The 25,819-nt window shown below is 38.1% G+C and overlaps 1 protein-coding gene across 1 annotated transcript; it reads left to right on the plus strand.

Moving 5' to 3' along the window:
- Positions 1 to 322: 322 nt before the first annotated feature.
- On the plus strand, positions 323 to 25,477 carry OGA (O-GlcNAcase). The gene is made up of 16 exons (XM_082425122.1): positions 323 to 666; positions 4,009 to 4,060; positions 4,519 to 4,616; positions 6,168 to 6,298; positions 7,867 to 8,038; positions 9,228 to 9,326; positions 10,814 to 11,098; positions 12,760 to 12,918; positions 13,745 to 14,358; positions 14,752 to 14,926; positions 18,330 to 18,415; positions 19,370 to 19,474; positions 20,169 to 20,254; positions 20,536 to 20,728; positions 21,944 to 22,103; positions 23,332 to 25,477. Exons 1-16 carry the CDS (start codon positions 468 to 470, stop codon positions 23,466 to 23,468), a joined length of 2,751 nt encoding a protein of 916 aa, XP_082281248.1. The 5' UTR covers positions 323 to 467; the 3' UTR covers positions 23,469 to 25,477.
- The last annotated feature ends 342 nt before the right edge of the window (positions 25,478 to 25,819 follow it).

The following is a 25,819-nucleotide window of genomic DNA, read 5'->3' on the forward strand; positions in this document are numbered from 1 at the left end:
TTGAGGGGACCGGTCTGAGCCGGTCTCCGGCGCAGGCGCAGTGCGGATAAACAGGAAGCGGGAGGTAGGGGCAGCAGCAGAGGAGATCCAGGGGCTTCGGGAGAACGCAGCGGGAGAACTAGCATTATCGGAAGGGCAGTAGAAGCTAACTGAGAACGAGAAAAGGAGCCTTGGCCATCTGCCTCCAAGGAACGAGAGGTCGCAGCCTCGCTCTCCGCTTAGGCTTCCGGCTCCCCCGCTAAGGCTGAGGCTGCGGCTGACAAAGGGCTTGCGCTGGTGCCGCCGCCCTTTTCATCCGGGCATTAGGGTCCCTGCGGAGAGGGAGGGGGAAGGGCAGAGGGGGAGGGGAAAGAGCGGAGGGGCGCGCGCTTAGAGCCGAGGCCCTGTCTGGGGCTCTCCGGGCCGGCGGCCTTACGGACGGAGGCCGAGGAAGACCTGCAGAGGTGGCGGCGGCCGGGGGCAGGAGGATGGTGCAGAAGGAGAGCCAGGCGGCGCTGGAGGAGCGGGAGAGCGAGCTCAACTCCAACCCTGCCGCCTCCGCGGGCGCATCGTTGGAGCCGCAGGCAGCTCCAGCCCCCGGAGAAGACAACCCAACCGGGGCTGGGGGAGCAGCGGTGGCCGGGGCGGCAGGAGGGGCTCGGAGGTTCCTGTGTGGCGTGGTGGAAGGTGAGCGCTGTGGCGCGGGCTGGGCAAGAGCGTCCTCCATCCCTCTCCACCCCAGTAGTAATACGTTCTTTCCTTTTTTGCGGGGGGAGGGGGCTCTAAAAGGGGGTTATTCCCTTGGGTCTGAAATTTGACCCTACTGAAATGAGGGAAGAGGCGAGAGGATGGGCAGGTCTTTTCTCGCGTTCTGAAACGGCGTCGAATTTCCTCCCGGCTATTAACAAGCCTGACCCCACCCGCCTTGGGCTTGGAGCCAGGCATGCTCCAATGGAGGCGGTGTAAGGAGCCTAGTCTTAGGCTCTGAGTTTTACGTCTTTGTACCTTGGGATGTTATTCCCTAGGGTGGTTTGTGTTCAAATGGAGAGATGTGTGTAGTTTTGTTGTCCCCACCCTTTGGAAAAAAGACTACCCGTACAGGTGTGCTACTTTGTATTCCTGGAGTGAAGAGAAGCACTGTCGGCTTACGGTTTTAAAAATTCCTTTTTGCTTAGAATTTTTGTTCTTGTGTTTTTTTGTTTGTTCTTGTGTTTTTGTTTGTTTTTTTTGCTGGCCAGTCCCGAACCCCCCACCCTTTGAAGATTGATTTGCAGCCTAGAAAATTGCCCTTTGCCAACTACTGTGCCTTGGCTCTGAGGGATGAAGCTTTGACTTTAATAGTATCTGAGATACGGAATTTTAGTGACTGCAGAAGAGGTGTAAAAATTCCCTTCTCACTTCCTTCCCATTTCCATTTAAAAGGAATGATGGACTTTTTTGGTGGTTGGGGAAAATGACCAGAAGATTCACAGTTTATGAATGTAATGAACAAATGTTCGGCTGTGCATTCTAAGCGAAGCATGAATCAGTTTCATTATTGCTTTTTCCTTGAGTACAGCATGTATTTGAACTTTCTTAAGTATTTTGGCTGACCCAGGGTTTTTTAGCTGTATACTTTATTAGTTCTCTCCTATATGTGGTGTGCATAGGAGTAACACTGTAAAAAATACTGGTCTTTATGAAAAAAAAAAAAGATGTGGAAAAGGAAAGGATTGTCCTCTTGGTTGAGAGCTTTGGTACTCACGGAGTATTCATTTGAAAGATGGGTGGTGGTTATGCTATTTTAGATAAAGTTTGATTGTAGGAGAGAACAGACTAATTGGCAGCTACCATAAGGAATGAAACGGTTCAGCAAAGTTAACTGTCTTGCAGAATTTTCGGGAAAACAGAATGGAAAACTGCCTGTGTATTTGACTGGAGTCTGTTTATGAAAACATGATTGCTTTGTTTGATTTATCCATTGATGTATATATAGGGCTAGAATCTGTACTTTTGTTATGTTAGATCTTGGGGTGGAGGGTGGGAAAGGAGTGCTGGGGGATTAGAAATTTTAGAGCTAGACTAAAGTGAGTCTAAGGAAACTTGCCTGTCCATTACACCTTCAGTAATTATGGAGAAAAGTTAGTTGTGGTTTAGATCAGTTGGTTTGTTTTTCAGAATAGTATTAAAAGGCAACTAGTCTACTTAGAATTGTCTTATCTGTCGTCTTTTCTCCTTCCAATTCCCTAGTATATTTTCTTGGTGACTGAGCACCTGATATTTTTTTGGTGTTTGTTTTGCTTTTCTTTCCCTCGCAGACCTTTGTTGATTTTATTTATTTATTTATTATTTATTTTTGAGGTTAATTTGTGCTTTTATTTGTCAGTATAATTTAACTACAGTGGCCTGCAAACTTTTTTGATCTAAAAAGTATATTTTACATCACAATCCAACAAATGCACACACGTATATAATATGTATACATATATAAAAGTGAAACAAAAGTTTTGCTAAAAACGTCTACCCTGAGTGTTAATTCTTTTTTTTTTTTTTAAGACTGTTTTTAAACCAAGTATGAACTGCACTGACACATCATAATCACCAAAGTCCCTAGTTCATCTTAGGTTCAGTTTAATGAAGTGAATAGTGTTGCACGTTCTGTGGACAGACCTTTGTTGATTTTAACTCATGTGTAACAGCACTGCTTCCTCTTTGCGGTGCCAATAACTAAAACCATGAACCTTACTCTCAAAGAGCAAAGTTAGGATTTCTGAAGATTAAAGTGTTAGGCACTTGAAAAAAAAATTTTTTTTTCATGTTGAAGCAGCTCTAAAGGAAATTTAATGTCTACTACTTTAAGAGAAAAATGATAATACAGAGTGTTGTAGGAAAGCTATAAAGACTTGTAAAATTCACCTAATACTTTAAATCACCTGTAAGAGAGTAACCATTGAATTGTCCAGATTGAAAGTGCCACAGTTTCATATATTAGTATGTAACGAATTTTTCTTTGGCCTGTCATTGTCTTTGTGGTGCAGAGTAACTATTCTATCTAGAGTGGAGCTTATTACTGTTCAGAAATTTTGGTTTTTGAGTTAGTTTCTTAAACTGTGTGTGTGTGTGTGTAAGGAACATTATGTGTTCAAAACACAATTTGAACCATTTTTATGATACTCCTGGGAGGTTGTCCTTATCTCTTGTAGATGATTAGACTGAAACAGGTGGAAAATAAAGGTTAGGCAAGCTGTAAGGTGTGATTAGCACAAGCCACAGCTCTAAATACCAGTTTGGTGCTTATACCACTACTTAAGTCATCATTCTGCAGTTCTGTTTCTTGCAGTGTGCATTACTGTTGCTTTGCCCCCATATAGGATACTCTGGAGTGAGTCACATTCTTGAATTTTCAGTTGTTCATACATTTGCTCTGGAATTGAGATTGCTTGAGAGTTTCCTGTTTGGGCCAGTTCCAATGTTGAATTTGTTGTGAGTGTAGTTTAAGGCATTTTTTGGGTACCTTTTATAATTTTGGGAACCAAAAAAAAAAAGCCATCATAAAATTAGATCAATCAGATTCTTTTCTAATTCTCTCCCTGGTTTTTTCCCTACCTTATTTGTTTTTGCCCCTTCCCCCTCTAAAAGTGGTTTAACTCCCCTTCTAGGTAGTAATAGTTATTATTAGCAGTTTGTGGTTACTTTGCTTCCCCTTTCCCCACTGTAAGATTGAGATAATCTTTTTATAAGTTAGATTTAAATATATTTGGTCTTTTTTGGCAGTGAAAAGAGATGATGTTTAGCTATTTTTAGATGACTTTATCACATAAATAGTACGTGTTCATGGTAGAAAAATCAGAAAATTTACCTAAGCAAAAAGGGAATTAAAATCACTTTAAAATATCGCCCCAAAACACCTTAATGTTTTACTAAACATCCTTCAGCTCTTTGTATATTGTACATGTTTTTTACAAAGTGGTATTGTATGTATTATAACCTGCTTTTCTCAGTAGACAGTTTTATCACATTCTTATAATTTCATTCTTACTTTGGATCTAGGATTTTATGGAAGACCATGGGTTATGGAGCAGAGAAAAGAACTCTTTAGAAGGTAATTTTTTTATTATGTGAAGGAGAGTCTTAAACGATTAACATTTCCTTGTTTTTTTTTTTTTTTTAACATTTCCTTTTGTTTGAGGAAATGCACTGAATAGACCAGGTGCAGTTTGATGATTTCTCAGTTGCAGAAGTTACTCTACCTTGGTCTTTTTCCTCTTCTTCGCCTAAGCCAGTGGTTCTCAAACTTTCCTGGGAAAGCTGGATAGGTTTTGGGCTCACCTGTCTTACTCAGAACTGTTGTATTTTTATTTAAGACTGTTTAATATGTTGACATTCCTTGTAATTTTTAATTTTTTACAACTCCACTGGATTACAAAAAGGTTAAAAGCTACTGCCCCAGAATATTAGCTTTTTAAGAGACGGAGCTGCTCCAAGAAAAGGAAAAAAAGTGAGATTTACAGGTTATACATGTTGCCTGTTTATATACATGTAATTTTTTCTCCTCTTAAGGCTCCAGAAATGGGAATTAAATACATATTTGTATGCTCCAAAAGATGACTACAAACATAGGATGTTTTGGCGAGAGATGTATTCAGTGGAGGAAGCTGGTAATCTTTTTCTTTTTAATCCATAAATTCTGAGTACATGGAGAAAACAGCTATATTTTAAATGTAGTTGTACAAGAATTAAGTATTCCACTTTCACTTTGTAGGTAGTTTTCTTTTATATGGTAACTCTGTGTGTTAGTGCATATTGAAAGAGTAGCTCTAACGATGTGTAGCCATGGTGTGATTTACAGGTATGCCAGTCTGACTTCACCTGTTCTGTGGTCATAAATTGTGCTTTTTAACTTCTGCCAGTGTACTAAACAGTGGGCCATTAGACAAAGAGGTGCTGAAGCAGGGCTAGGCCTAGGGCAAGGCAAATGAGGAGCCTGCCGGCAGTGCAAATTTTAAAGGACTCCAAAAATCAGTAATCAAGGTAAATAATACTTTATTATCCATTTTTTAAACCAGAACTAATGCAAAAAATCCACGAACAAAATACCAAAATTTTAAATAAAGATAGGGTTAGTACTACTGATCCTTCTGCTTCAGGCTCAAGTATGGCTTGGTCTTGACCACTTGATTTCTGTTACTGGTCCTGTCTTTATTTAAAATGAAGAAGGGCCTCACCCTAGTCTGGGCCTATACTGAAGTGGAAAGCCATCCTGAACTATCCTTGTTACATGTGTTCTTATGTTGAGTTAGTTACATAAAATTCATAAATAAGAGAAGTAAATTAGACAAGTGGTGCTTTTCTTTGGGGACTTGATTGAATGGGGGAACATTTTCATACCTGGAATTAAATGGTAGCTAACAAGATATTTGGTTACAGAGCCCAGTCAAGGCACTGAAGGCAGAAAGTTTTCTTAAATTATGAAAAGCAATTAAAACTCGATCTAGTGTTGTTGTTTACTACTCTATATAACTTAAGTGTCTTCAACTTGATTATTTTCTGGTGATGCTGGTAATGAAATTTAATATGATCAAAATATAGTCAAATGACTATCTTGAGATACCACTGAAAGTTATTTAAAGATATATCCTGTGGTATGGAATAGTCAATTTACTTAGGAATTATGGAATTATGGAGCTATGACATTATGGAATGTCAATTAGGAAGATTGTTTTTCACATTTTAGAGACTTAAAACTGTGATGAATATTTTTCTTGTAGTTAACAAAGGTGTCAAGATTGTTAAGGCCATCAGTCACTTAACCCTGGTTCTTAAGAACACATTTTTCTTTTTTTCCAAATTATAGAGTTGCTATATGTAGATGTATTTATTTAGGAATTCCACTTTTACAAAGACAGCAAAAACAAAAGCATACCTCTGAAATACTATAGGAAATATGTTTTGTATTCAGTAAGAGAATTGATGTTTAATTCAGTATTTTTGAGAAATGGCAATGCTTTTATTGAGTTCAGGGTGACGTTAAATCACATCAGGTTTGTGCCATTACGTATTGTCACATTGGACCTGACAATTTTGTAGAATTTAAGGGACTTTTTTTTTTCTTGACTCATTGAAAATTGGAAAAAATAACCTTCAGTTTAAAGGTGAAGGCTCTTTTAGTTTTTGTGGTGCTTTCTAAACTCACGGACTCTATTCTTTAGAGCAACTTATGACTCTCATCTCTGCTGCACGGGAATATGAGATAGAGTTCATCTATGCTATCTCACCTGGATTGGATATTACCTTTTCTAACCCCAAGGAAGTATCTACATTGAAACGCAAACTGGACCAGGTAATTTCCTTACTTTTTCATTATTTTTCCCTGAATCAGTACATGAAACTAAAAGTTTTCTGAGTTGCTTTTATGATGTAAAAAGGAAACCAAATTCATAGTACTTCTTTGTTTCTGTGCAAATTTTTTACTTTAACTCTTTTGATAAGAGGAATCTTTTCTAAAGTGAGTCAAAAGAGCTTTACTGGAGGTACCATTGCTTCTCAAACTTCAGTTTGCATGAGAACTACCTAAAAACAATGCTTAGAAGTGATGCTTAAAAGGGTTCTTATAGGCTCCATTCCCAGAGATTCTTAATATAGACTTGAGGTGGAGACTTACCTCAGATTCCAGGAGATTCTGTGTGGTCCAGAGTCACATTTCTGGAACCTCTCTTGGGTGCCTGACTGAATTTCTGAGTGAGGTTATAGAAATAGGGTTCACTCAGGTATATGGACAAGAGATGTAATTCAGTTGGACATGATTGGCTAGTTTCCCAAAATGAGAAGAAAAACTAGGTAAACGTGTAAGCTGTTGGTGAACCTGGAGTCTAAATTCTGCTTAACATAAAAGCTGCACATGTTTTTTGGTAAAGTTGAGTGTGCTGTTTTTTAAAATATATATATGTTTCTTTTTTTTTTTTTTTTTGGCCGTGTGGTATGCGGGATCTTAGTTCCCTACCAGGGATCGAACCCGCACCCCCTGCATTGGAAGCGCGGAGTCTTCACCACTGGACCGCCAGGGATGTGTCCCCATATATGTTTCTTTAAGCAAAAGTTTGTATTGGATTTCCCTGGCGGTCCAGTGGTGAAGACTCTGCGCTTCCAATGCGCGGGGTGCGGGTTCGATCCCTGGTCAGGGAACGAAGAAATCCCGCATGCCGTGCAGTGTGGCCTTTAAAAAAAAGAAAATTATATTATTGGTGGCATTAAAGTGGCTGGTAAAAAATTTAAAGTAGTTTGGGAGGTCCCTGGCAGTCCAGGGGATAGGACTTGGCGCTTTCACTGCTGGGGCCAGGTTCAGTCTCTTTTCAGGGGACCAAGATCCCACAAGCCGTGTGGTACAGCCAAAAAAAAAAAATTTTAAAGTAGTTAAATTTCTGTGAATAAGCTTTTAAAAGGTTATTTACCTATTTGATCATATTCTACTATGTTGGTCTTTCTGATTGATGGTTTAGATTTATGTGCAAAGAAATTAATTAGCATCAGTGTATCTTGACTGGAACAGGTGACTTGGGTTTGTCATGTCTTAGAGTTTATTTATTGTTCATGGTTTTCTGGGGTTTTTTTCTGTTTGGTTTTCTGTAGTTGACAGTGAAGGAGGTAGAAGGATAAGCCGCATTATAGAAGCTTTGTTAGACATACTGGCATATTGCATTCAAACCCAAATGAAAAAATGGGTCCCAAAACTGTCTAGCTGTTTAACATGGAAAATATAAAGGCAATGGCTTGGCATTGAACATTCTACTAAGGAAAATATTTGACTTTTAAGTATAACTATTAAGTATATACTTTAATATTTGAAATTCTGTGTTTTTTACTCTGTAAGATGAGCTGGTAAAGCATCTTGTTTTTTTTTTCTTTTCCTAGGTTTCTCAGTTTGGATGCAGGTCATTTGCCTTGCTTTTTGATGATATTGACCATAATATGTGTGCAGCTGACAAAGAGGTATTCAGTTCTTTTGCTCATGCCCAGGTCTCCATCACAAATGAAATTTATCAGTACCTAGGAGAGCCAGAAACTTTCCTCTTCTGTCCCACAGGTATTGTATATAATAGCTTTATATTTAACTAGTCTTCTTGAAATATATAACTTTCAAAAGACCATGTATGGGCTTTATTGTGTTGTCCCCTCTCCCTTTGGTGTATAAAGGTAGGAATTCTTTTTCTAGAAGATATTTCTGTACATCTTAAATTGCAGAGATTTTAGGGATTAATAAATGACAACTGAATAGGCAAAAGATTTTATGTATTTTTTCGGTACTGGAAGTATATGAACATTACATGTTCAGGATTAGAGGAGGGGATAGTATTATAAAAATGAAAGCTAGAAAAAATCAAATTTACATTGCTTTTAACTTAGTCACTTCTCATATCCTCCTACTTGTTCCTTTTTTCTGCCCTTGCATATCTGTATCCCTTTGCATTCCTCCCACTCCCATCTGGGCTCTTAACTTCCAGTAGTCAGCATAGAAAGCTTAATAATTTTTTCCCCCTTTTCCTTTTTTTCCCCCCTCTCATCTCTCCCTGGTTTCTTCCATTGAAAATGTTTTCTCTCTTTTTTTGCCTCTCAAAATTCAGCCTATAAGAAAACTCCCTAGGCTTGACTTCTTGTTCAGGAAGAGTTAAATAAGTTCTAAGAAATTTTAGACTGAATTTATTTAACTGTGTATATGTCTGTCTTAGAGTATTGTGAGCCATGAACCTTATCTCAGTGGTCTGATACTATGGGAATACTCAGTGTTTAATAAGATCATACTTGGTAATTACTTAATTCACTGCAAATTATAATCAATTATAGTTGAGTACTAATAGCCAGGGGCCTAATAATTGCATTCTTTCTATTATGATATTATCAATCCAGTCTATTTGGCCTCTGATTGTAACTGAGAAATGTAGGCAATTCAGAATTATGTAGAAAATGGTAAAAATTCTAATTATTTCTTTAGTAAACTTGTATTTCTGGTGACCATAGGACCATAAGGATTGATCTGTCCTAATACTGGAGGAAGAATATCAGATTTTATGATTTGATTTTTTTTTTTTTTTAGTAAGTTGAGTCATAAATGAACTACCCACTTGAGTTTACTTCTTTTGGGACATGACATGGAGGCCTTTTATCATTTGGATGAAAATAATTTAGAATTAGTAGACATTTTTATCCCTATTCAAAAACTCATGACCATTTCACTCCTGACTGTTTTACTGATTAATTTTTCCCCCTATATTCAGAATATTGTGGCACTTTCTGTTATCCAAATGTGTCTCAGTCTCCTTATTTAAGGACTGTGGGTGAAAAGCTCCTACCTGGAATTGAGGTGCTGTGGACAGGTAAGTCTTAAAAGATTTAGACAGTAAAACTTTTAATTAACTCGGACCTTGGGAGTTGGTTGTTCTGGTTAATTGGATACTTTTATTTATTTTTAAAGTTTATTTTTATTTTTTATTTTTGGCTGCGTTGGGTCTTGGCTGCTGCACGCGGGCTTTCTCTAATTGCAGCAAGCGGGGGCTGCACTTTGTTGCAGTGCGCGGGCTTCTCATCACGGTGGTTTCTCTTGTTGCGGAGCACGGGCTCTAGGCTCGTGGGCTTCAGTAGTTGTGGCTCACGGCTTCTAGAGCGCAGGCTCAGTAGTTGTAGCGCATGGGCTTAGTTGCTCCGCGGCATGTGGGATCTTCCCGGACCAGGGCTCAAACCCGTGTCCCCTGCTTTGGCAGGTGGATTCTCAACCACTGCGCCACCAGGGAAGCCCCTAATTGGATACTTTTAAAAAGCTGAGCCTTAACCAGAACATTTTGTTATTAATTCTCTTTCTTTTACAAAGTACACATTCTTCACTTAGTATTAAAAACATCTTTGAGGTTTTATAAAGCAGAAACTAACACACCATTGTAAAGCAATTATACTCCAACACAGATGTTAAAAAAAAAATCTTTGAGGATTTTTCAGTGAGTCTGAATATCAGTTACTGATAAACAGTAGATCTGTAGGGATCTGGGCTAACAGGTATTGATCCCAGCACTAGGAGAATGTTGTATTTTATAAAATGAAAGCTGTAATGCTAGATTGACAGTTAGTAATCAGTGAGCTGTATTAGCTTTCATTCTAAGAATTAAGGGCAGAAACCCTCCCAGGGTTTAGGTTAATTAGACTTTGTCTAATTGAGGATATATTATAATGGTAAAAAATGGTTAACATGGAAATTTCTTTCTTATTGATGTATCACTTTGAGGAAAGTTACCCAAACCTTAAATATTCCTACCTTTTAACCACTAATTCTATTTCTGGGAATCTGATCTGAGGAAATATAGGGCAAGGGGAATAAAGCGGAGTAAAAGGACATGTTGCTGTGTTGTTTTAAAAAGAAAAATTGTTAGAAAATATAACAAGGAAAATAAAAAATTATATGCAGTATATTTTGAAGAACCATGTACGAGAGTCTTTTTTTGTTGTTGTTTTTCTTTTAAAAAATTTCCTCTGAGGATTTATTTATTTATTTAATGTATTAATTTATTTATTTATTAAAACATCTTTATTGGAGTATAATTGCTTTACAATGGTGTGTTAGTTTCTGCTTTATAACAAAGTGAATCAGCTATATGTATACATATATTCCCATATCTCTTCCCTCTCGCATCTCCCTCCCTCCCTCCCGCCCTCCCTACCCACCCCTCTAGGTGATCACAAAGCACCGAGGTGATCTCTCTGTGCTATGCGGCTGCTTCCCACTAGTTATCTATTTTACGTTTGGTAGTGTATATATGTTCATGCCACTCTCTTGTATGAGGGTCTTTTAATATATGGTGGTCATTATTTCTAGGTCCCAAAGTTGTTTCTAAAGAAATTCCGGTAGAATCCATTGAAGAGGTTTCTAAGATTATTAAGAGAGCTCCAGTAATCTGGGATAACATTCATGCTAATGATTATGACCAGAAGAGACTATTTCTGGGCCCATACAAAGGAAGATCTACAGAACTGATCCCGCGGTTAAAAGGAGTCTTGACTAATCCAAATTGTGAATTTGAAGCCAACTATGTTGCTATCCACACCCTTGCCACCTGGTACAAATCAAACATGAATGGAGTGAGGAAAGATGTAGTGATGAGTAAGTAGATGACTTAATTCTTGACTTTGGGAGGAGAGTTGGGATTAAGTAGAACCATTGGCAAGTATGCATTCTTTTGTCATCAAGATTTAAGAGGATTTTTTTAAGGTGTTGTTTAGTTCTGTGAATGAGATGCATATGATAGAAAAAGGGCTGCTTGGACTGCCTTTGGGCAAGTTACTTAATAACTTCTTGGCCTCAGTTCTTTGTTTTTAAAATGTGACTTAGCCTTTGAAGTCTGAGTAACTAGACAAGGTAGTCTTTTACTGTTGCTGTTATCCCTTGAATAATTCTGATTGAATTTGTGTTTTCAGGTGATTTTATTAAATGGTGTATTTTAGATGGCTAAATATTCTCCTCTGAGTTACTTAACATATAATTTAAGTTCAGCTTACATTTATGAAACATTTTCTCATTTTAGACATTGGCTTACCGATTTTTATTTATGAAAAATTCCTAATTGAGTTCCAAGTAGGAGAATGCTGACTAGTTGTTTATTCACTAACATTTAAACACCTATTTATCAGACACTAAGGATGCAAAGAATAAAATAGTCCCTACTTTGAAAGAATTTAGTCTGGTGTTAGATAAAGCAGATAGGCAACTGTACTATAGAATGATAAGTGCTGAGATAATTATCTACAGAGTGCTAGGGGGAACACAGGAGGCAGTGATTACTTCTGCTAAGCAAGAGTGCTGATAAATGATTTCATAGAGGAGGAGTTACTTACACTGGGTCAAAGTATGAGTAAAGTCTGCTGGGCATTAAAGGGTTGGTGGGCTAGAGATGAAAATACTAGACACTGAAAATTTCAAGTTACCTGAATTTTGGCCCATTGGGGGGTATTGAAATGTCACATTATGGTGCTTAGTGGTATGTAGTTGAAAGTTGTGTTGTGTCTCAGTTCTGTACCCCTACTTCCAGTTCTGTTTATTGAAATAATGCTTCCCTTCAAGGCTCAGTCATTGTCACCCCCTTCTCCCTAGTAAAAAACACAGAGTTAGGGATATAATCTCAGTCCTCTCTGTATACATGGCTGTTAGTATCTACCTCTTTTAAGGCAGAGCATGAAGCACGTTAACGACTAGTGGACCTTAGCCAGACTGGCCTATGTGCAGGGAAATAAGAAGGAAAGCTAAGAATAGTGGGTTTTGAATACCAAGCCAAAGAGAGTTCAGACTTAATTTTCTCTACCACTATCCTGGTTCTTCATTATATGCTTATTATCTGTGCTCATATGTGGGCTCTCTATCAATTTTCTCTTCTCCCCTCAATGCATTTATTAATTTGCCCATTATTTTTTCATAATTATTTGCCTTTTTAAGTTATAAGCCCCTGATAGGGAATCTTTTCTTTATGGGAAGTGTAGTGCCTTTAACCTTGCATTCCCAATAATTGATTATAAGTGGACATTTATGACTGACTTGTCCAGTGATTCTATCTAAAGTTAATGTTTATTATTTCAGTTGGAATTTTACATTTAGCAGTGCATTTAGATGACTATTCTAGGTGAAGTGGTTCAGTGAAGGGTCTTGGTTGTGTTTGCATATTATGCTTAAGGTTTGTTCTTGTTCCAGTTCTTTGCTTCTCTGGTTTTACCGTAACAATTAGTGTTTTGTAATGAAAACTGTTTTTGTGCTCTTTCTCTTTTTTTTTGCAGCTGACAGTGAAGACAGTACTGTGTCGATCCAGATAAAGTTAGAAAATGAAGGCAGTGATGAAGATATAGAAACTGATGTACTCTATAGTCCACAGATGGCTCTAAAGTTAGCTTTAACAGAATGGTTGCAGGAGTTTGGCGTACCTCATCAGTACAGCAGTGAGTTTGGCCTTTCTTTGTAAGGGGGTTGGATCACATTGTTTGAGACATAAAGTAAAGAACATTTGTGATGTGTCTTCTTATAGGCCTGCCAAGCAAAATGAAATTTAGGAATCTAGAGGATAAGGTTTTTTAAATTTTACTTTTGGTCTTAAATAGCTTTTATTTTGACAGAATGCTAATTTGTTTTTTTATATATATATATATATATAAATTTATTTATTTTATTTATTTATTTTTGGCTGTGTTGGGTCTTTGTTGCTGCGCATGGGCTTCCTCTAGTTGTGGTGAGCAGGGGCTACTCTTCGTTGCAGTGCGTGGGCTTCTCATTGCGGTGGCTTCTCGTTGCGGAGCACAGGCTCTAGGCGCGTGGGCTTCAGTAGTTGTGGCACACGGGCTCTAGAGCACAGGCTCAGTAGTTGTGGCGCACGGGCTTTAGCTGCTCCGCAGGATGTGGGATCTTCCCGGACCAGGGATCGAACCCGTGTCCCCTGCATTGGCAGGCGGATTCTCAACCACTGCGCCACTAGGGAAGCCCGCTAATTTGTTTTTAAAATATCTTTTTTTGAAGTAGTTTTTAAATACAGAGCTTCAAAAGAGAAGAAAGTAATAGGTGTTGGCATGTTTATGATCTGTGTTTCCCCTCCTCTCTTCCCTTCCCCACCTCCCAGTGGTTTAGAGAAATTGTACTTTCTTGGGGCTCAAATTATTTGGAATCTCAAATTGAGGCTCTTAGTTAGAGAGATGATAAGAAGAAAACATTTCTCTAGATCTAATTTGTTCTGCTTCTAATTCTGATTATCTTTCTGGCAATTTGTTTTTATAGGTAGGCAAGTTGCACACAGTGGGGCTAAAGCAAATGTAGTAGATGGGACTCCTCTAGTTGCAGCACCCTCTTTAAATGCCACAACTGTAGTTACAACCGTTTACCAGGAGCCCATTATGAGCCAGGGAGCAGCCTTGAGTGGTGAGCCTACAGCTATGACCAAGGAAGAAGAAAAGAAACAGCCAGATGAGGAACCCATGGACATGGTAGTGGAAAAACAGGAAGAAACAGACCACAAGAATGACAATCAAATACTAACTGAAATTGTTGAAGCTAAAATGGCAGAGGAATTGAAACCAATGGACACTGATAAAGAGAGCATAGCTGAATCAAAATCCCCAGAGATGTCTATGCAGGAAGACTGCATTAGTGATATTGCCCCGATGCAGACTGATGAACAGACAAACAAGGAGCAGTTTGTGCCTGGTCCAAATGAGAAGCCTTTGTACACTGCAGAACCGGTAACTCTGGAGGATTTGCAGTTACTTGCTGACCTATTCTACCTTCCTTATGAGCATGGACCCAAAGGAGCGCAGATGTTACGGGAGTTCCAGTGGCTTCGAGCAAATAGCAGTGTTGTCAGTGTCAATTGTAAAGGGAAAGACTCTGAAAAAGTGAGTATGTTTAATTTACCTGTTTCTCTGGCCTGGATGGGTCCCCCATGCTGTTGATACAGGGGAGGTCTTAAATGAGAATTGACCACATCTTAGAATGTGTTCTGTAAAGTAGGTACGGACTCTGCTGAATCTGATATATACAGTTCCTTAGTTTGACCTTATAGTAGGTAGGAATGAAGGAAAGTCAAAATTGATTATTTTAGGAATATTTGTCAGTTTGGGGAGACAGACTTTTATTGTTTGTCTTTAAAAGTTTAAGCCCATTGATTCTTTAATGTTTAGTATAAATTTGCAGGTACCTGATAATATAAACAGCTTAGTTTATAAGCTGTGTTTTAGATTGTTGTTAAACTTTCAATTTTTTTGAGTGTTTTTATTGATCCTCAATAGATTGAAGAATGGCGGTCGCGGGCAGCCAAGTTTGAAGAGATGTGCGGACTAGTGATGGGCATGTTCACTCGGCTCTCCAATTGTGCCAACAGGACAATCCTTTATGACATGTACTCCTATGTTTGGGATATCAAGAGTATAATGTCTATGGTGAAGTCTTTTGTACAGTGGTTAGGTAGGTATACCAGGAGTAATCTCTTCTCCTCAGATATATTGTCCCTTAAAAAAAAAAAAGACATTATCCCATAGGGAGAAAAACATTTAGGGAATTGACGAATTTCCAACTGTGTTTAAATTCTTTGCCTAGATTTCAAAGGTGTACCCATTGTTACAGACTTGAGGTGCAAGCCTCAGTAAATACACTGAGCACGTTGATTTTTCTCCCTTGGGCTAATTCAGCATAAATATCTTGAAAATGTGTTAGAAAGTACTGACTTTAACTTGCTCTGACTGAATGCTTCCTGGATGGAACCATGTATACCACTTTTATTTGATTTGGAGATGAGACACTATGAATTGTGACTCTGTAAGCTCTCTGCTGCTTGCTGTGTCTTGATGACATTAATGCTGTGTTTAACAGAACAATTGCCGAAATGACCTAAGGGGGCCTGGAAAGAGGAAGCCATCCTCCCAGCCCTGTGCGCATGCGAGCTTTAGTGGTAGGCTATTCTGGTGCTACTTGGTATTATTTCACAGAGCTTTTTCTTTATGCCTCTACCAAGTAATTGGTTTTAGCAGGGGATAAAAATTGCAATCCCCTGAAAACTCTGCTTCATTAAATGGACTTCTCTTTTGAAAACAGTGATTTTTTTTTTTTTTTTTTTTAATTCTCAAACTTGGTAAAAAGCACCAGCATGGCCAAGTTTCTTCAGGGATCTCATTTCATTTCCAGGTTTTCAGTCCAGCTATAAGGAATATCTGATGGACTTATGCATAGCACACAGCAGGCAGCAAGGCTAACTGACGTGTCATAGTTTTCATAGTAGTCACAAATACTATGATGGGTTACATACTGTTGGTTGTGAAATAGAAGTGTGAAACCTGTGAGCTTAGAGTAACTCAGGAGTAGTAGCAAAAAGATGTCTCACTTTCTGCGTATATACTTTTGGACTCTTAAATATAAAAAAAAAATTTTTCCTGTGATACAGCTAATTAGCAGCTAAAAATAGAGTCTCTCATTGTTAATTTGAAAGTAGAGGGAATTCCCTGGCTGTCCAGTGGTTAGGATTCCACGCTTCCATTGCAGTGGGCATGGGCTCGATCCCTAGTCCGGGCACTACCCACAAGCCATGAGGCACGGCCAAAAATAAAAAAATAAATAAATAAATAGGGGAAAAAAGAAAATAGAGAATTTTGGGTTCCTGTATATGTAGCACAACAGGTAAAAGAGAGAATTTTGACCTCCTCTTGTTAAAAGGCTCCAAGATACCTCTTCTCTGTGATACACGTCTGCCCTTAGGCTTAGGAAAAATCTCTGTATTGATTATTGGATGATGGCATTTGCCTTCCAGGCTTTTGGCCAGGAGGATATAATTAACCCTTATAGGGATTGAAGTCCTTAAGTTTCCAACCTGCAATCTGGATTATTAAGTTTGAGAAAGTGTTGCTTAAAACATTTGATACTCAGCTTTTAATTCAAGAATTACTAAAAATTCTTGATTTTATACAGTATTGCTGCTTTTTCCTCTCAGGCTTTACCTCTGTACTGTGCAGTTATGGGGGCAGCTTTCCCAGATTGTATATAGCTGTTGTACAATCTCAAGGTCAGAGCATTTTAGAAGCTTTAAATAATCATCTAGGCATCCACATAGCTTTACAACAGCTCACGACAAAGAGAGTATTTTCATGGTTCTATAGTAATTTCAGGGAGTTACTGATTAGTGCCCTTTGTTTTCCTCTAGTCTCCAGTCCAGCTGGCATTCAGTCCTTTAAAGAATGTGGCTATGCAGTACTTTTGATTACTAACGACTTCTATTATCTTCTTCCCCATTGTGTACAGATGGGAGAATCCTCAGCACAAGTTCTACTACTATTGGATGGACAGCGGCAGATGTTCACAGCGCGTCATGATTAATTAGTTTAACTTAAAAGGTTCTGTGAGGTAGCTCAGGTAGATTTAAGGGCAGTAGGCATGAACTGAAGTCACGTTTGCGCAGCGACTGAGGCATTAACCATGTTTTCATTTATACAGCTCTTCGTACATGCAGCTTTTTATTGTAATAGTTGGAAGTGCTAGTTATGTTGTAGTCTCAAAGTGAAGGGTAGGGGAAATTGGCTCATCTTAAAGTTTGAGACGTGTTGTTTTTTCCTGCAGTGTAAGTTTACACTGAGCTATGGAATGGGGCAGGTTCTCTTCATAACCTAAATTTTGACCCTATTTCATATTTATTTTACAAATATTACATTATATATATATTCTTAAGTACCCCTACCCCTGAAAAATGACAACCCTGGATATAATCTCTTAATGGGCCTGAATTGTCAACAAAAAAATTGGTTTGCTTTGGGACTGTCTGACTAGCACACTGTGTATCGTACTGATGAGACTGTTAACTTGAACAGGAGGTAGAATGCTGTCTTCAATTGGAAAAGAACTATATTGCGCTGCTTTATCTTGTCAGAAGACTAGGCAGGTGATTTTGATTTGGCCTCCAAATTATCTTTTAATTATCTTATTAGCTTCCTTTATTGCCTATGGAAGGCAATTATAATTTGCTTTTAATTATCTCTTATTATTAGCTTCCTTTATTGCCTGTGGAGTTGGTTAAGTGGTGACCTTAAATGCTGACTTTTGGGCCTCAAAGCCTGCCACTCCATGTGTGAGCTAAGTGCACTGCAAAGATTATAGTGGTTGATCAGAGGAGCCAGATAACTGTCATACTTTCAAGAAAAGTATGTTTTAGCTGTGGACAAATTAGGAGCATCAGTTGGCTCTCCTTAGTTCTCAGAATCTGTCAGACTGGTGTTGTTACTAGCCAAGTCTGAATTTGGATTGTCCTTGTCAGAAAAAAAAGAAAAAGTACTCACTGTGTTTCATTGTCAACTTACTGAATAGTTTCTTTTACTTATTCTGCTGACCGTAGTTTTCTGACAAGATTAACCCCTTTTCCCCCCTTTTTCCCTTCCCTGTACCCTTCCTCAAAATGTAAAATGTGACTTCAGACAAGTTTAATTCCTTCATGGGCTGTGATAATAAAATGTCTCATCAATCTCACTTCATTTCACTTTAAAGTTACTGTAATTTTGCTACAGAGCAAGCAGCTGCCTTGAGTTTTACAGCTGTACCTAGGGAATATATAAGCGTGACCCAGACAAACTTGACACTTTTTCCTTCCAATAATTTAAGAAAGGGTAGAACTCTTTCACTAGAACAGTGATTATTCATTGATCAGAGGAAGGAACATCAGTATTGAAATTCCATTACAAATTTAAAAAAATTATTATCACAGCCTTGTCCTGAAACCCTGGATTATTACTGTTAGCTGTTTCCACAAAGTGTTTGTTAGTTTGTTGGACGTTTGAGACCCCAGGAAATCCCCTTTCTCGTAACGTTCTCCGCTTGGATCTGATCTCAACAGGGTGTCGTAGTCATTCTTCAGCACAGTTCTTAATTGGAGACCAAGAACCCTGGGCCTTTAGAGGTGGTCTAGCAGGAGAGTTCCAGGTATCAATATGAATTCACAACTGAATTGACGTTTTCTTTGTCTTATGAGAAACCTTATATTGCGCATCAGATGGCTGGAAGGATTGGTCTGCCGAAGGCTTTCTAGTCCCAAATTCAATTAGTTACATAGCTGGATTTTAAATCAAATTTTCCTCCTCTTTCGCAGTAATTTCTGAAGGAGATGCTGCCAATTCCCCCCCGCGCCTGCGAAGCGCAGCGGCTCTAGGTATACACTTCACATTGTTTCTTTGCAGGTCGCACAGCATTTTAATCTGCGCCCGCAATGCACAATGCGCGCATGCTTGTCTGCCAGTGGAAACTCCATGAGCAAAAAGGATGAATAATTATGCAAATGAATGGTGAAAGGGCTTTTGGATATTTTCCCAATTATTTTATAAGTAATACTTGTACTTGAAAGAACAGTCCAGGAATGAAAATTTGAACAAAATATGAAGTTTATTTGCTGTTGGAATTTGTTCATGGACTTTCAGGTGCTCTACTTTTCTCCCCCCAACAGGTGCTCTGCTGCGCACAGCAAACTGAAGCGCATTGCTTTGGGGATAAAGCGTCTCCTGGACAGATAACCCTCTTCAGACCAAACCTCTCCTCCTGACAGTCTGTTCTGCCATCTTTTAGTGAGAGATGGTCTATATAAGATTGGTTTAAAAGATAGATTTGTCATAATTGGAATAGAATTTTTTTTTTACTGTATATTTAAATCCCCAGTAGTATGCCACTAAAGCTATGTAACTCAGTTTGGGTAATTTCTATTCAGAAGCACTCCCCTTCCCCAGCAAAGAGGTGTTTTTATTAGTAAAGCATAGCACACCCCTCTTCTTTAGGTCTGCCTGCAGTAGCCAGTTAATGTTAAGTTGGTAATCTGCAGTGCACACTCATTAAAAAAAGTAAATATCTTCCCAACACTAATCATCTCCCTTTTTTTTCTTCCCACAGCGTTTGCTGCCAATTGATGGGGCAAATGACCTCTTTTTTCAACCACCCCCACTGACTCCAACCTCCAAAGTTTATACTATCAGACCATACTTTCCTAAAGATGAGGTAATCGTCTACCTGTCAACTTGGTGTATGGTTATGGTGAACACTTAATCCTTTCCTTTGAACTCCCTGGTTAAAAGAATCAGTTTTGTGTCTTAAAACTTTAGATGGAGAAAGTTTAACTAAAACATTGAACATGGGATGTTTAAAGAAGAGCTGAAGGAGTTTAGACTCAACATCTCGTGTCAGTTCTTTAAAAAAAAAAACAGATGAAATGTATTCAGAGTTGGAATTACTGAACGATGTCTGAATGATCTGTTGTTCTCAGCTGATTTTCTCCTATATATTTTCTGCAGTTTTCAGTTGTGAAGTGCTTACAGGCTGCTTGATAATCAGCTATAGAAATAAAAAGCATGCCTGCTTAAAGACAATAACATGTTTTAAGCATTTGGGATGTATAGAAAACTGAGAGAGACTCAGCCTCATAGTTTGCTGGATTTTGAATCCACTACTTACTGTCTAAAACTATCCCCTGCAAAGCAATTCTCACTGTTTACTATAACCATGCTATTTTCTACTGGCTTTACAAATAAGACTCAATAAATCTCTATTTAACAAAGCAGAGGTGATATTTATGACAAGCCAAACGTTTTGTTACTCCCTCTTCTAGAAGTCCATTCTGACTTATGAGTCATATTGTTGTTAAATTCTGTTGCCATTTTTCTTGATGTGTTGCTTAACTAGATTATATTTTCAGGCTTCCGTGTACAAGATTTGCAGAGAAATGTATGACGATGGAGTCGGTTTACCTTTTCAAAGTCAGCCTGACCTTATTGGAGACAAGTATGTGATGAAGTATTCGGATTTGTTGGATTTGGGAGTAGACATTTCATAGCCAGGTTTATCAGGTTGAGGGGAGGTGCTGACTGGAAATAGAGTTTTTTAGAAGTCCTACTTTAGTTGTAATAAAATCTGAGCATTAATATGTGTATATTTCCAGTTTGTATTTACATCAAATGTAGATTCCACGCATTGTCATTCGAGTGTATTGGGCCTTACATCACTGAATTCTAATGTTTTGTGTAAGTAACTTAACTCACTCTGGTCTCTTTTCTTGTGAGCAGGTTAGTAGGAGGGCTGCTTTCCCTCAGCCTGGATTACTGTTTTGTCCTAGAAGATGAAGATGGCATATGTGGTTATGCCCTGGGCACTGTAGATGTGACCCCCTTCATTAAAAAATGTAAAATTTCCTGGATCCCCTTCATGCAGGAGAAGTATACCAAACCAAATGGTGACAAAGAACTCTCTGAGGCTGAGGTAATACACAGATTTAGAATTATACAATGGTAATTTTTTAGAAAATAAAATACTTATTAAAATAAAAAAACAAGCAGATATATCTTAAAATCCCAGTGCTTACTAAATTTCTTACAGAGAAGAATTGTTAGGGCTTATTCTTATTAGCATGGTATTTTCCACTGTTCCCTACAGTTTTTGATTTGGAAGTGTTGTTGTAATACTTTCTCAAGTAAAAGCACAACGTAGACAATTAAAGAACCTTCTTTCTCCCTCTCTTTCTGTTTTGAAGCACCAAACTTAAGGATGTTATGGTCTCTTCTTTGGGTACTCAGGGCAAGTTTAGGTAATTAAAAATCTCTCATTTGCGTGCTAATGAAGCTAACTTACTTTCTCAATAATGCATTTCTCATGGTAATTAAAAACTGATAGGAATGAACTTCAAAAATAGTTTCTTCTTGAGGATAATTTTTATTTTCAATAAATACTTTTAGAGAATATACTTAGACTCGTATTTGTGACATTGTCTCTATGTAATAGGAGGCTGGGTTGGATTAGGCTCCCTTACTTGGGATTTCATCGACATGACTGCAGCATGCTGGTGATTGAGCTGTTGATGTGTTGCTTTTCCATATCTGACAGTTCTCAGCATAGGAACCTATGAAGAAAAACCAGTGTGTCTCTTATAAACTTTTTTGTAAAAATTGTAGTAAAGCATACATAACATAAAATTTACTGTTTTAACCATATTTTAGTGTACAGTTCAGTAGTGTTAAATACATTCACATTTTTGTGCAATACAAGCTTTTTAAAAATTGTTTTATTTTGAATTATTTTTTATTTTGAATAATTTTAGATGTACAGAAGTTACAAAGATAATACAGAGTTCCAGTATACCCTTCACCCATTTTCTACATTTGTCCTAGTCTAAGAAACCAACTTTGGTACATTACTATAAACTCCTCACCTTACTTACCAGTTTTTCCACTAATGTCCTTTATCTGTTCCAGGATCCAATCCAGTATACCACATTACATTTAGACAAACTTTTAAAAAAATAAAAATGCTTCAGCTAGAATTATAAGCTAATTAATTCTGCATGTGGTAATTTTATAATTACCAGAAGAGTTATTGAATATTGCTTTCCTTTTCCTGTTACTGAGTTCTGTAGTTGGGATATATGGATTCATAATGAGTAGCTACTGAAAGTCAAGAGATTCTTCCTAATTTTTACAGAAAATTATGTTGAGTTTCCATGAAGAACAGGAAGTGTTGCCAGAAACTTTCCTTGCCAACTTCCCTTCTCTGATAAAGATGGATATTCACAAAAAAGTAACTGATCCAAGTGTAGCCAAAAGCATGATGGCTTGCCTCCTGTCTTCACTGAAGGCTAATGGTGAGTACATATTTGTAGAGTTGCTGGTATTTGGGCTAGGTGGGGACAGGACTCTATTTTAGGATAAAAATAAAGAAGTGAATTTACATTCCCTTCTCCACGATTTATGGTTTTGCTTCTGAATTATTAGTGCTGCAAGAATTGGATGTGTATTAATCATTGAAAAATACTGCTCTTTTACACTATGAATGCTTATTTTGAGCCCCAATTAAATGAGAAGTGTACGTTTATTTTGCTAGGAGACTTATAAATGATAGTTGAAAATTAAACGAACCTCGGGAAGACTTCATTTAGGAATGCAGAGTCGCTAATGTTTTTTGAGTTTGTTACTTAAACCTTCAAAAATACTTTGCTGTACCTTAGTGGTATGAAAACTTTTTCTGTAAAGGGCCAGGTATTGAGTATTTTGGGCTTTAAAAAGGCAACAGACAGTGTTCCATTGCTTGTTCTTTTTTTAAACAACCTTTTAAAGCTGTAAAAAAACAAAAACAACTTTTTAGCCTTTGGCAATACAAAAATGGGCAGCTTGTGGAGCACTAAGAGGGTTCTTGATGTGTGAGGATGGACTCTTGTTGCATCTTTATATCATTTGATTCAGTGGTGTCCCCTTTGTGGGATAATTTAAACACCTCTTTCGATGAAAGTATAATTCTCAGTGTTGTGCTTGGAACTGAATCATGCAGGTGTATGAGGTATGTCTTTAACATATAAAACACATTCTGGTTGTATTGGCTTGCGACATAGGCTGGAATAGGCTCTGCCCTGTGGGTCCCTCAAAGATACTTTACATAAATATATTGTAACATTCAACAGAGGTATCCTTTGCCTTGAGGTTTCTTACAACCTCTTTGCCAAAAGATTTTCTTTCTGGGGAAGAGTGTTACCATGCAAAAAAAAAAGTTTTTTTTGAAGTATATTTGACAATTAAGAATTGTATATATTTAAGGTGTACAATTTGATGACTTGAAATACATTGTGAAATAATCACCATATTAAAGCTAGTTAACATATCCATCACTTTAAGGTAGTTATCACTGCAGTATTGATGAATATAAATTTTGGCTTTTGATATAAATTTTAAAAATTGTATGAAATTTAGGGGCTGGTATAGATAAGCCAGTACTATGATCTTTTTGAAATATATTAAAGATTAATTACAATTCATATTCATAATTCTCCGAATTAAGTGACATTTATATTTTGAATTTTTTTTTTTTTTTCCCCCTAGGCTCTCGAGGGGCTTTCTGTGAAGTGAGACCTGATGATAAAAGAATTTTGGAATTTTACAGCAAGTTAGGCTGTTTTGAAATTGCAAAAATGGAAGGATTTCCAAAGGATGTGGTTATACTTGGTCGGAGCCTGTGACGTTTGTTGGCACTATGAACTGTTGGGAAGTCTCTTCACCTCACCTGGTGGGTGGTGGTTGGGGTCTTCATACAGCTCAGCCTCTGGAGCAGCAACAGATCGGCTAATTCAGATTGGAAATAAAGAGGACTATGTAAAACTCACTCATCATGCTTAGAGACTACTCGCTGGTTGGAAAAAGATAGTATTGCTGTAAATCCTGTATGAAAGAGATGTGGGCCTCCTTATTGGGTCTTGTGTTAGGTGCCAAGACCTCTTACGTGGGCTTATAGGGAGGGGGTCTTCAATAAATGTAGTCAGCACTGTTTTCTGCATCCAGTGTGGTTGCATTTCTCACCTAAGAGTAATCAAAATCATTTGTCATCCTCCTTGGCTTATTGAATGAAATGTACCTCATTCTCTGGGGACATGGCAAAGATGAGAAAGATTTGGTTTCAGAGGCTTCAGGGTGGAGAGTCCAAGTGGGATGGTTATGGCATAGTTTAAGCTGAATAAATGATTTCAATTTGGGCGGTTTTTCTGCTTTTTGTAAAGCCTTGGCCAGTTGTCTCTTGTGACCATTATTGGTTCAGGCATGTTGTGCTTTGTAGGGACAAATGTGCAGTTGTTTGTGGCAAAAGCCTAAAAATGACAAACTTGTAAATTATTTTGTATATAAACTAAACTAGCTGTAACCTGACTATCCTTTGTGTTTACTGTTTTTGTAGTTTTCCTTTTGAAAATGAAAGGGTGTGGTTCAAGCTGGCACTTTGAATATGTAAATCAGTGGAAAGTGTATTTTCTTTACTGTTGTCTTTGTTTTTTTAGAAGTTTTATTATTTTCGAAGTGCCTCCCACCTAGGGCTAGGCCATGACCACTTTGGGTACCAGAGCCTAACTTCATAGGACTCAATCTGTTGCAAAGTGCAGTCACTTCTGGAAATTAACCTCAATTCAGGTCAGCATGTGAAATGTTAGTTTTGACTTCTGGCAAGTAGGGTTCAGGGACTGATTGATCCCATTTGCGCACAGGTCAGTTGTCCTTTAATTTCAAGACCTGTTACTACTGGTTTTATTAAATCAGAGTCTTTAGTTCTTGCATGTTTGTATCAAATTTAAAAGAATGAGCACACTTTAACCAATGAATTACGGTTACCCTTTTCTCTTTCCTTTAACCACAGGTTCTGAAAGCTTTCAAGTATTTTAATTTAGATTTGGTGTGTTTAAGGGTTCTGAGCATGAGGCTAGCAGGTAATCTCTGCAGGATTCATTTTTTTAATCATGGCTGGCTGGCTTCTCCATAGATTGGTAACAGTATTTTGTTATCTTGCTTCCCTGCAGTTTTGTATCAGCAGTTTAACTTTGAGCTGAGAGTGGGGAGGGTCAAGGAGAAGGAAATTTAAAACATATTTTCTTTCATAGATTTCCATCAGTGTGGGCTTTGAAAAGAGAGTCTTTTAAAGCATTGTACCTAGTGACTTTCAACCAAAGCCTGTGAGTGTGAATGGGTGAGATGAACGAAGGAGGCCTCTTCACATTCAGGGTTAGAAACCTGCAACTGATAGCAGGATATGTAAGGTATGTTGGACAACGGGAACCAAGTTCGCGTTTTCAAGGGCTGAGATGAAGGGAAGATCTCTACAAGATACGGTTTAAAACGGCTTAATGTCATTTGGTTTTCTCTTTAAGTACATTTTGTACACTAGTGGACAGTTCTAGCATTTTATCTGGAGGATTCATTCAGTGGTCGTCATCCTGTGGAATCAGGATTTTTAGCAAGTTTGCTGCAGCTTTATCTTGGCTTTTAATAAGTTTGGCTGGTGTTCTGGTCACAGAGCTAACTATGAAACATGTCCACGCTGCTAGGGATTGTTCAGTGCTATGCTATCCATCTTCTATTGTTACGACTATTTATTACGGTTGGGTGGTATTCCATTGATTGTTTAGATCACAGCTCTCAGTTCCTGTAGAAAACGAACTGTAAAACCATCTGAAGACCATACAAGAGGCAAAATAAAACTTGAAGTGAATGTGTGTGGTCGTGTACTGTGTAAACCTCCTTCCTGTTTCTGCCTCCTACCTTTTCTCCTGCCCTTGCATTCCTGAGCAAGTGTTCCTCCTTTACACAGCTATTCCACCTTAGGGACTGGATCTTAAAGGCAGTTCTCTCCCACTTCTATCTCCACTAAAAGATTGCCTTCCATATTTTCCCTCAAGGCAAAACAAAAGAAAAGTAGACTGGCTAAGACACCCTCTTGCCACAATTATAACCTGGGGGTAAGTTAGGGCAGCTAGTTTGAGTTCCTGCCACCTAATAGAATAAGGAACACAGTTGCCTGATAATTTGGTCAAAAGGTGAAAGTTGGGGGCGT

This window comes from Balaenoptera physalus (assembly GCF_965194825.1).
Source record: "Balaenoptera physalus genome assembly, chromosome: 14".
NCBI lineage: Eukaryota > Metazoa > Chordata > Mammalia > Artiodactyla > Balaenopteridae > Balaenoptera > Balaenoptera physalus.